General features: G+C 35.9%; 1 protein-coding gene across 1 annotated transcript in view; it reads right to left on the reverse strand.

Moving 5' to 3' along the window:
* The window catches only part of Dnah14 (dynein axonemal heavy chain 14), a 279,653-nt gene that overhangs the window by 102,980 nt on the left and 163,856 nt on the right, over positions 1 to 12,817 (reverse strand). Inside the window, exons 40-41 of the mRNA XM_074044804.1 lie at positions 3,675 to 3,747; positions 1,398 to 1,636 (exon numbers count right to left, since the gene is read on the reverse strand). Coding sequence (XP_073900905.1) covers positions 1,398 to 1,636; positions 3,675 to 3,747 — 312 coding nt within the window. The remainder of the gene's footprint in view (positions 1 to 1,397; positions 1,637 to 3,674; positions 3,748 to 12,817) is intronic.

Here is a 12,817-nt window from a genome sequence, read left to right on the forward strand (position 1 = left end):
GCTCTCAGCCTTCTACTCTCACCAACTCTCACCAACAGATGTAACATCCAGACCCCCCTCAAAATTTAAAACCCCACATTTTAGAACTGAGCAGCACCACTGATGTAGTGGATAAACAGACATGGCAGCAGAGCATGTTATTCTCAGCCTCTCATGAAACTGTCTTCAAAACAGATCACAACCTTGGCCATAAAGCAGGTCTTAACAAATATAAAACTTCTGTATCCTAGCAGGTCATAAAGTTAGAAATCAACAGCAAGGAAAGCTACAAAAGACTATTCAGACACACGGAAGCTGAACAATTCACTTTCAAATGGTAAGTCTGCTATTGAAGAAATCAAGGAATAAATTCAAGAAGTCCTAGATTCAAGTGAAAATGAAATGAATCTACAAGAACCTGTGGGACACAGCAAAAGCAGTGCTAAAAGGAAAGTTTATAAGTCTTAGGTATTTACACCATAAAATCAGAAAGCTCTAAATTTATCTTTAGGAATAGAGGCATGGGATTGAACCATTAACTTCAATAACAAATGAGCATGCAATGCTTTGAGATTAAAAGTTAATTTCTATAGGAAAAACTTTCTACTGAAGACTTTTTGCCATCCAGATGTCTTAAACTTTTTTTTTGGTGGCTGTGCTCTATCACTAAGCTGCACTTCCTGCTTCTACCTTGATGTTTTAAATGGAACTTTCTACAAATAACCTCGAAGGGATTCTTTAAGAGTTACATCACACAGGACTGGGAAGTACCTCAGTGGTAGAGCACTTGCCTCGCAACCCCAGCACCTGGATGTGGGTAGAGCTGGATTTGTGCTTTTGCTATCATGTTTTTAGCTCTAGTCTTACTTAACGAGGTTATTCTACATACATCACTATGTTGTCTGTTTTTGGTACCTACATCAACAACCTCTATTGTTCAAAGCTCCTTTAATCAGTAACAGCTGATGGGGAAGGCTTACTGTTTTAAGCATTAGCATGCATTCCATTTGTTATAAATGACTCAAAAAGTACAAATTCTAAGCAAATCCCAGGCTTTATGAAATAAGTCACAAGTTTCTTATAAGAAGAAATGTAAGACAGTATGTCCTGCCTCACGTAAGTTTCTGCTGCATGGTGTTGTGGGTTGTGCTGCCCCAGCTTCACAGTGGATGGACTGGGGTTTTGAGCTCGTGGTTCCAGATTCTACTCTCACCCTCTGCCTTGTGTTCATGTGGGAAGCTACTGTTACTCATGAGTGACCGTGCTGGTGTACTTAGTGTGACTAAGTAAGTTGGTGTAACTCTCTTTTACCTTCCATCTTCATACTTTAAAAGATGGACTTCATCAATGTAAGCCCAATCACAGTTTCTAAATCATATTATACAAGAAGCATAATAATGATTTTCCCCAGAACATACTTATTTTTGACTCACCTTCAAATATTTCATGAACAAGGTTGTCAAAATTATAGGTAACTTCTGCAAAAGAATCTGTTTCAAAAGTTGAAAAAAATAGTGTGTCATCTTCATGCTCATCTTCACGTTTTAAAGTTCCTCCAAATGCCCAGGTAAATGCAAACACAAACAGTTTTTGAAGCATTACTGTCAATTTATCAGGATTTTTCTCCAGATACCATGTGTTTTCATACTTGAGGTGGCTGTGTACAGAAAGGTAAGGTTAAAAGTTTTAGATAGCAGCTGAGAAATTTATCTTGATATCATGCCAAAGTTTCATTACTAAAGATAACAATACAGTTAAATACTGGCATAAATAATTTTTCCTTTGAAAAGTCATGTGAATTACTCACTGTTTTTAAAGTAACATATGTATGAGATTCATAGTCAACATTTATTTATTTTGTGTTCTAATAATATACATAGATACAGCCTGATACTTAATATATTTTTATTTGGCAGAGGTACATATTTTATTTAACAGATATGGATAGATTTTTTTCAGTCTGTACTCCTCTTTATAAAGTCCTACAGGTTGGTCTTTTCTAGTCTAGGTCAGTCCAGCCTGGTGAAACCCTGAATTTCTATGTTAGTAGGATTGGTGCTGATGGGGCTGATGTCAAGACATTTTGCACAGTTCAGGAGTTACCATTATCATAAAATATTTATGAATTATGAAAAATCTAGAAAGGCATCACCGAACTGAAACTTTCTAGTCACATTAACATGGGATGCATTCACACAGTTCCAGCTGGCACTTCCTCAGCAGTTAATGAATGGAGACTATGTTTCAGTTACTCTGAACTGAGCAGGACGGGAAAATGAATACCATACCATGGTAAGAGCAAAGGAGGAGACAGGCTCCCCATGAGGAGGCACGTAGTGACAACAGATGAGGCTATGGAGGGAGGGCTGCTGAAGAATGTGTGAGATCTAGCAAGACAAAGGAGGAAGAGCATTTTGAGCCAAGATGTGAAGCTAGTCTGAAGAACTGGGGAAAGAAAAGCCAGCGTCATTGATGCAACAGGAGGAGGAGACCAGGAGATGGGGTGGTGGTGCTGCTTTTTAAGTTGCACCAAAATGTTTGCCTCTACTTAGAATGTACTGGGAAGTCACTAAGTGTATAAAAAGAGAAACATTCTAATTTATCTTAAAAAAATGAAACTCAGTGGGCATGGTGGTGCCCAACTGTAATCCCAGCTACTCAGTAGGTTGAGACGGGAGGATAGTTTGAAGCCTGCCAGGACAACATAATGAGGTACTATCTCAAAAAAGAAACAAACTTTTGCATATAAGTAAGGAGACAGGTATTGTCATTAATACAGTAGGATTTGTAATAACAAAAGTTGGAAACATGCAAAATGTTTATCAATGTTTAAACTGTGATTTATGTCATAAAGTAATGGACTGTTAGATAGTTGTGAAGGTGAACGAAGAACAGCTACAATAGAGTAATAACAGGGACAAACTGTCCACCAAAAAATGTAAGTCACAGAAGAGCATACAGAGTGACTTTGTTTGCTTAACATTAAAAAACACACAAAGCTAAACATGGCATTATTGTTTGTCTTTTACATATTTTATAAATATTCTTTCTTCATTACTCACTACTTAAAATTAAAAATAATCTCTTATTACATTGAAAATGGGCTGGAAGGTCTGGGGAAATTAACTAGGAGCTATTGTTAACAGTAGAGGCAAGAAGTGATGGGGGTATGAATTAGGATGCAATAATCAAGGTGTGAAGACAGCCAACAGACAGGAAAGCATATTTAGGATGTGGCATCAATGTCCCAGGGACTCATGCTAAGATGCAGGAAGAAGTGGACAGTGACTCTCATACCACAGACTGCACAAGAAATGCAGAGCTGTAACTTCCTGTGTACCAGATTCTATTCCAGATACCTAGCAGGTTGCATTATTCCAGTTTTATAGATGAGATAAAGCTTAAAAAAATTCAATAGCTCAGTCAACATTTCGCAGCTAATAAAATGGCAAATTCGGGTCAATTTTACTTCCTTTCTCAAATATGTACAGAGGCTGGATGACTATTCATATAATGTTCATTATTTTTAAGCAGTATAAAATTTGGTGATCTTGTATCAGCTATACCAAATAAACTCAAGAGTTTTTTGGTATTATGAAATCAGCAAACATGGTTTATTGGCAAGTAATCCTGTGCACACATGAGTGTTTACATCTAGTAGTACCAAGACTGTTTGATGAATGAACATAACTGACCTCTTTTCTGAATCCTTGTATCTGACTTTTAAAGATTTTGTCTCCTTGGTTGAAGTTCCATCCTTATCATCACCTTAGAAAGGAGAGTATTTTTGCACAATTAACAACAGCTCTACAATTTAGCTGGTTAACTGACAAGGCCTAACTTATAGACAGTTCATTTAGTGAGTTGTCATACATAAGTCTCTACTCAGGAGATCATTAACCCAACTCTTTCATTCATCTTTTATGTCTAAAACATCCATTCCACAGTAGAGTGAACATAGTATAAGGGATTCTGAGTTTTAGCTTATTTTTTTCTAACATTTTTTTCTTAGTATTAAAATAAAACATACTTCTTATAGAACATTTAGAAAATACAGAAAACTATACAGAAGAAAATAATCATTCATAATTCCACCACTCTCAGATAATAACCATTAAAGTGTTGGTACATTTCTTATACAATGACTTATAAGTTACATATATATTTAAAGTTAAAACTTAAAAATTTAAAAAGACTTGTATTCTTATCCTGCTTTTTAATTTTAAGCCTGTCTTTTTATCATTAAAAATCCTTTGAAGCATTTTTTCCACCACAATTTATTAAGTTATTCTCCCATTGTTAGAATTCAGATTTTTATTATTGTAAGTAATTCTGTGATGGATAGGCAAGGCTTCTTGTGCATAAATTTTTGCATGCCTTTCTGATTATTTCTTTATAATAAGTATTTACTAGAATAAGCAATACTAAGGCAGAACATATCAATATTTTCAGCATATATTGCCAAATAGCTTGCCAAAAAAGACTGAATCCATTTGTATCTCTATTACTGTCTGTCACAGTTTGTGCTTCAGAACATTCTGGCCACAGGGGTGTTTTGTTATTTCTAAAAAACTTCTTTGCTTACTTGATAAATTTTATTCTGTTATCAAAGAAAAGTTCTTTTCATTATTTGTAAGACTGAGTATTTTCTTAAAATCTTATTTACTGAAAATTTGAGTACTTGTTCAAAAGTTATCCACAGAACTTTTACATCTGCTTCAACCCAGTATTAGTCAGAAGAGACAAAGAAGGTCACTTCATACTGGCAAAGGAACAATCCATCAAGAGATAGCAATTGTAAACACATATACAACAAACAAGGACATACCAAATTTTGTAAAACAAAACACTACTGACATAAAGTACGGCAGACCACAACATGATAATAATGGGTGAATTCAATATTCTCTCCACTACCATCAATTGTCATCCAGACCAAAAAATCAACAAAGAATCTTTAGAATTAAACAATACTGTAGATCAAATGGATGTAATGGACTTCTACAGAATACTCTACCCAACAGCCACAGAATACACATCCTTCTCTGTATCCCATGAAACTTTCTCTAAAATAGATATTTGGGACATAAAGAATACCTTAACAAAAACAAGAAAGCTGAAATAATGTCCTGTGTTTTATTGGATCAACAGAAAAAGAAACTACAGAAAATATTCAAAGATGGAGACTGAACAATACATTTTGAATGATCAGTGACCACTGAAGAAATAAGGGGGGAATTAAAAAACATCCTAGAATCAAATAAAAATGAAGACACAACTTATCACAACCTTGGGGACATGGCAAAGCAATGCTAAGAAGGAATTTTATATGTAATAGTGCCTACATTAAAAAAATCAAGAGATCACAAATAACCTAATGATACACCTCAAGTTCTTAGAAAAATGAGAACAAAGCAAACCCAAATTTAGAAAAGCATAGAGAAACAATAAAATTCAGGGTAGAATTTAATGAAGTGGAGACTAAAAAGCATACACAAAGAATCAGTGAACCAAAAAGTTGGGTTTTTGAAGGACTGGGTGTGGTGGTTCATGGCTGTAGGAGGCACAGATGGTAAAATTGTGGTTTGAGGCCAGCCTGGACAAAAATAAGTGGTGGCGAGACCTTATCTCAAAAAGCAAGCTAGGGATGGTAGCAAGTGCTAAGTGGAAGGTGGAGTTAGAAGTATTATATTCTGATGCTGACCCTGAGAAAAAAGTGTGAAACCCTATCTGAAAAATAAACTAAAGAAAAATGGCTGAGCGTGTGGCTTAAGGGGTACAGTTCTTGCCTACAAAGCACAAACCTTTGAGTTCAAACCCCAGTACCACCAAAAAAAATATTTTCTTTGAAAAGATAAACAAGATTGACAAACCATTAGCCAAACTAACCAAAGAAAGAAGGTGAAGACCCAAATTAATAGTATTAGATAATAAAAGGGATATCACAACAATAATATCAGTGAAATTCAGAAGATCATTAGGGAACACTTAGAAAACCTGTAGAAAGATGAATAAATTTCTAGATGAATATGACCTACCTAAATTGAACCAAGAGAAAAGAAACCACTTAAACAGATCTATCATGAGCAATGATATTGAAACAGTAATTAAATCTCCCAACAAAGAAAAGCAGAGGGCCCAAAGAATTCGTGCCAAGTTCTATCAAACCTTTAAGGATGAACTAACACCATTGTTCTTCAAACTATTCTCTAAAATATAAAGAGAAGAAGTGCTATCAAATGCAATCTATGATTCCATTATTACTCTGATACCAAAACAGATAAGGAAACAACAAAAAAGTAAATTATAGACCAATTTCCTTGATGAAAGTAGATGCAAAAATTCTCAAGGAATACTTGCAAACTGAATTCAACAACACATTAAAAAGATCACGTACCATGATCAAGTTGGTTTCATTCCAGGGATGCAAGATGGTTCAACATATGCAAATCAATAAACATAACACAGCAAATAAACAGAATAAAGGACAAAAAGATCACACGATCATCTCGGTAGATGCAGAAAAAGCCTATGGCAAAATTTAACATCCTTTCATGATAAAAGTCCTGAAGAAACTAGGAATTGAAGGAACATAATACAGGCTGTATGCAATAAACCTATAGCCAATATTATCCTAAACAGGGAAAAACTGAAACCATTTCCTCTAAAGTCAGGAATGAGACAAAGGTGTCCACTGTCTACTCTTTCTTGCAAAGGTAAGAGGCCAATCCCAAAAGTTCAGAGTTGAGTACTAACAGGATATTGGGGTACTAGCTGGAGGCAATCTTTCAGAAGGCATGTCTGTGTTTTGTTTTGTCTGGAGCCTTCAGACCTTTCAAAGTTAGAGGGAAGGTGAGTTACGGGTAGACCTCAAAGTTCTGTGCTTCCCAAGTGGAATTCCTCAGGAGCCCTCACCATCAACCCACTGCAGTTCACATTATTCAGATCATTATCTCCCCTCTTCCTTGTCAACTCCTAGTTGAAGTATCTCCAGATTCATGCTTAGAAAACATTCTGTCTTGGGGTAAAATTCTTACAAAGAAAATAAAGAAGATATAACATTGTAAACATATATACATGAATGTTGGAGCACCACATTTTATAAAATGTCTGGACATAACAGCTCAGATAGGACCCAATAAAATAGTAGTGGGTGGCTTAAATACTCCACTCTCACAAATACATAACCCAGGCCCCCCTTCTCCCCCCCCAAACAAAACCCAACTAACAGAATATCAGAGTTAAGTTACACTATAGGTCAAATGAATTTAATAGACCCCTACTAAATGTTTCATCTAGTAGCTTCAGAATACACATTTTTTATCAGCTCATGGAATTTTTTTCCAAAATAGATCATATTTTTGACCATAAAGCAAGCTTTAACAAGAATAATTTCTTGCACATTATTAGATTATAAGAGAATGAAAGTAGAAATAAGCAGCAAGAGAAACTACAGAAATACACAGAAACTGAATGTTACTACATTTTTAAATGAATAGGGGTCACTGAAGAAATGAGGGAGGAAATTAAAAAGATTCTAACAATCAAATGAAATGAAAACACAACACACTAGAACCTATGGGATACAGTGAAATCAGTATTAAGAGGGAAGTTTATAGCTATGAACTTGAGAGAAATCTTAAGTAAATAATCTGATGATGCAACTCAAAGTCTTAAAAAGATAAGAACAAACCAAACTCAAAATCAGTGGACAGAAGGAAAGAGAGAGGGAAGGGGGGAGGGTCAGGGACAAGATATATAAAGGAGACACACTGCCAATGACCTGCTTCCTCCAACTTGGCCCACTTTCTAATAGCCCATTCAGCTATAAACCTAATAACCCATTGATGAAGTGAGAGTCCTCACGATCCAGTCACCTCCCAACAGTACCACCAGATAGGAGTCAAACTTCCCATACAGACCCTTTTTGGGGAATTCATATCTAAACCATAGCACAAACCTTTAGCCAAACTAACCAAAAGGGAGAGAAGACCCAAATAAACAAAATTAGAGACAAAAAGGGGATATTACAATAGATACTACTGAAAATGAGATAATTAGGGAATATTTTGAAAAAATATTGTAATAAACTAGAAATCTAGAAGAAATAAATGTCTAGACACGTATGACCTACCAAGATTGAACCAAGAGTTTAAAACAGTTTTAAAGCAGTAATAAAATTCTCACAACAAAGACAGCCCAGGACCAAAGGGATTGGCTGATGAATTTTTACCAGACTTTTAGCTAATACCAATACTCCTCAAACTATTTCACAAAATAGGAAGTGAAGGATCCCTTCCAAAATAATTCCATGAAATCAATATTATTCTGCTACCAAACCCTGATAATCACACACACACACACACACACACACACACACACACAGACACCTCCCCCCCGAAACTATAGACAACTACCTTTGATGGACATATAAAAAAATCCACAATAATATACTTGCAAACTGAATTCAACAACACATTAAAAAGATCATCCTGCTCTCCAGCTGAAGGAGCTGAAGAATCTCTGTCTGCTTTGCTTTGGAAAGGGCCTGTTAAAATCTCTAGCTAGATGACTTATCTACTTAGCTATGTAGTTCTGCCAGGTATTTCTTCATGTTCTTTTTTGCTGTCTCTCTCTCACACACAATTAATATACTCTTCATCTGTCTTTTATAAGCTATAATCTCTCTTTTTACTGCTTAACATGACTTTTACCCTTGAATAAAACTTTGATTGATACTTAAGTTGACAATGTAGCTTTCTATGGTTCATATTTGCATTCTGTATTTTCTCTACTTCCTTATTTCAGCTGTTCTAAATCCATTTTTAACATGACAATTTTATCAACATATTGTTAATATATTATAAAACTCACTCTTTATCTTTTTAATCATATGTGCATACAATGTTTGGGTCATTTCTCCCTCCTTCCCCCGCCAGCCCCTTCTTCTCCTCCCTACCCCCTCGCTACCCGGCAGAAACTATTTTGCCCTTATCTCTAATTTTGTTGAAGAGAGAGTATAAGCAATAATAGGAAGGAACAAGGGTTTTTGCTAGTTGAGATAAGGATAGCTATACAGGGAGTTGACATGCATTAAGTTCCTGCACATGTCTGTTATCTTCAAAGTGAATTCTTCTTGATCAAACCTTTTCTCTAGTTCCTGGTCCCCTTCTCCTATTGGCCTCAGGTGCTTTAAAGTATCTGCTTTAGTTTCTCTGCGTTGAGGGCAACAAATGCTAGCTAGTTTTTTAGGTGTCTTACCTATCCTCATCCCTCCCTTGTGTGCTCTCGCTTTTATCATGTGAACAAAGTCCAATCTCCTTTTTGTGTTTGCCCTTGATCTAATGTCCGCATATGAGGGAGAACATACGATTTTTGGTCTTTTGGGCCAGGCTAACCTCACTCAGAATGATGTTCTCCAATTCCATCCATTTACCAGTGAATGATAACATTTCGTTCTTCTTCATGGCTGCATAAAATTCCATTGTGTATAGATACCACATGTTCTTAATCCATTCGTCAGTGGTGGGGCATCTTGGCTGTTTCCGTAACTTGGCTATTGTGAATAGTGCCGCAATAAACATGGGTGTGCAGGTGCCTCTGGAGTAACAGTCTTTTGGGTATATCCCCAAGAGTGGTATTGCTGGATCAAATGGTAGATCAATGTTCAGCTTTTTAAGTAGCCTCCAAATTTTTTTCCAGAGTGGTCGTATTAGTCTACATTCCCACCAACAGTGTAAGAGGGTTCCTTTTTCCCCACATCCTCGCCAGCACCTGTTGTTGGTGGTGTTGCTGATGATGGCTATTCTAACAGGGGTGAGGTGGTTTTAATTTGCATTTCCTTTATTACTAGAGATGGTGAGCATTTTTTCATGTTCTTTTTGGCCATTTGAATTTCTTCTTTTGAGAAAGTTCTGTTTAATTCACTTGCCCATTTCTTTATTGGTTCATTAGTTTTGGGAGAATTTAGATTTTTAAGTTCCCTATATATTCTAGTTATCAGTCCTTTGTCTGATGTGTAGCTGGCAAATATTTTCTCCCACTCCGTGGGTGTTCTCTTCAGTTTAGAGACCATTTCTTTTGATGAACAGAAGCTTTTTAGTTTTATGAAGTCTCATTTATCTATGCTATCTCTTAGTTGCTGTGCTGCTGGGGTTCCATTGAGAAAGTTCTTACCTATACCTACTAACTCCAGAGTATTTCCTACTCTTACCTGTATCAACTTTAGAGTTTGTGGTCTGATATTAAGATCCTTGATCCATTTTGAGTTAATCTTGGTATAGGGTGATATACATGGATCTAGTTTCAGTTTTTTGCAGACTGCTAACCAGTTTTCCCAGCAGTTTTGTTGAAGAGGCTGCTTTTTCTCCATCATATATTTTTAGCTCCTTTGTCAAAGACAAGTTGGTTATAGTTGTGTGGCTTCATATCTGGGTCCTCTATTCTGTTCCACTGGTCTTCATGTCTGTTTTTGTGCCAGTACCATGCTGTTTTTATTCTTGTTGCTTTGTAATATAGTTTGAAGTCAGGTATTGTGATACCTCCAGTGTTGTTCTTTTGACTGAGTATTGCCTTGGCTATTTGTGGCCTCTTGTGTTTCCATATAAATTTAACGGTAGATTTTTCAACCTCTTTCATGAATGTCATTGGGATTTTGATGGGAATTGCATTAAACATGTAGATTGCTTTTGGGAGTATCGACATTTTTACTATGTTGATTCTACCAATCCATGAGCATGGGAGATCTCTCCACTTTCTATAGTCTTCCTCAATCTCTTTCTTCAGGAGTTTATAGTTTCCTTGTAGAGGTCTTTCACATCCTTTGTTAGATTTACACCTAGGTATTTGATTTTTTTTTGAGGCTATTGTAAATTGAATTGTTTTCATATATTCTTTCTCAGTTTGCTCATTGTTAGTGTATAGAAATGCTAATGATTTTTCTATGTTGATTTTATATCCTGCTACCTTGGTATAGCTATTGATGGTGTCTAGGAGCTTTTGAGTAGAGTTTTTTTGGTCTTTAAGGTATAGGATCATATCATCTGCAAATAGGGATATTTTGACAGTTTCTTTACCTATTTGTATTCTTTTTATTCCTTCTTCTTGCCTAATTGCTCTGGCTAGGAATTCCAGTACTATGGTGAATAGGAGTGGAGATAGTGGGTATCCTTGTCTATTTCCTGATTTTAGAGGGAATGTAAAACTCACTTTTTAAAGTGTTCAACTCACTGTCTTTAGTATACTCACAAGAGTTGTGCAAGCATCATCACTATTTAATTTCAAAACATTTTCATCACCTTAAGAAAAAAACCTCAAATCCATGAGTAGCAACTTCCCATTTCCTCCTTCCCTCAGCCCCTGGCAAGCACTACTCTACTTCCTGTCTCTAGAGGTTTACGTGCTTTGGCCATTTAGTATAAATGGAAACATGTAATATGTGTGTCTGTGTATGTGTGTGTGTGTGCATGTGTGTGTGTGTTGCTAGGGATTGAACTTCATTCATGCTAGGCAAGGGCTCACCACTGAGTGGCAACCCAGCTCTTGTTTTTTTGAGACAGGGTCTTGCTGTACAGCCCAAGCTGATCTGGATCTCATGCTCCTCCCATCTCTGCAGGATATAGGTATGAATCACTGCACCATTGCATCCTGCTAATATGTGAGTTAGCTTTTGTGATTAGCTTCTTTCACACAGCATACAGCATAATGTTTAAAAGGTTGCACAGATATACTGCACTGTATTTGTTTACCCATTTATCAAACAACAGATATTTGGGCTGTTCTCACTTTTGGTTGTTGTAAATGCTATTATAAACATTTGTGTACAACATTTTGCTTGGCCATATGTTTTCATTTTTTTCTTGGGTATTTTTTTTTGGGGGGACTAGAATTTCTGACTCATAGGTAGCTATATTTAATATTACAATATTACTATTAAACCATTTGCCAAAGTAGCTATTCAAATTTGTACCCTTTTGTTTTGAGGATGATACTTATAGAGATTAAATTACTAAATTTTTGCTTTAGAATTGTATCAGAGAATGTTTTATTATAATTACAGTAACGTTGGATGAATCATCTGGTTTTTAGTTGTTCAAAATTCTTTTTTGTTCTCCTTTTCTATTTTCTATTATAAAGACCAAATATTTTCTTCTTGAGTCAGTATTGGTATTGAGAAACCTTGTTTTAATGTGTCCTTGTTAGTCTATTGGCTTTCTCTCACTGGAATTTCTTAGAGTCTTCTTTCAATGTTACAAATATTATTAATTTTTTTTCACCACTGAAGATTAAGTCCAGGGTGTTGTGCATGGTAGGCAGGTACTCTACCATTGATTTAAAGCCCTTTCCCTTTTAAATATTCTGAAATCATAATACATTGTTTCCTCTCATAATCCCTGTACAAAGTAATAAACAAAAACAACCTATATCCAGGAAAGGGACAGGGACACAGAGAACCTGAAGTCTGTGGAGGTACTAAGGTAACTAGAGTAACAATGAAAGCCAAAGCCAAGTCAATATTAACTCAATCCTTTCCCCACCACCTCAACAAACTGACAGAAGGAAAAGAACATTCTACAGCATTACAGAAAACAGTACAGTGGCTCCTAAAAAATTAAAAATAGAACTACTGCATGATCCTGTAATCTCACTTTTGGGATATATTTGAAGGAAATGTAATCAGTGTTGAAGAGTCACCTGCACTCCCAATGTTAACTGCAGTATTCCTCATAACAGCATGGCATAGAATCAACCTAGTGTCTTCAGTGGATGAACAGACAAAGAAAATGAGGTACATATACAATAGCACATTATTCAGTCAAAAAAAAGAAAATCCTCTTGT

The sequence above is a fragment of the Castor canadensis genome, chromosome 11, assembly GCF_047511655.1.
Source record: "Castor canadensis chromosome 11, mCasCan1.hap1v2, whole genome shotgun sequence".
NCBI lineage: Eukaryota > Metazoa > Chordata > Mammalia > Rodentia > Castoridae > Castor > Castor canadensis.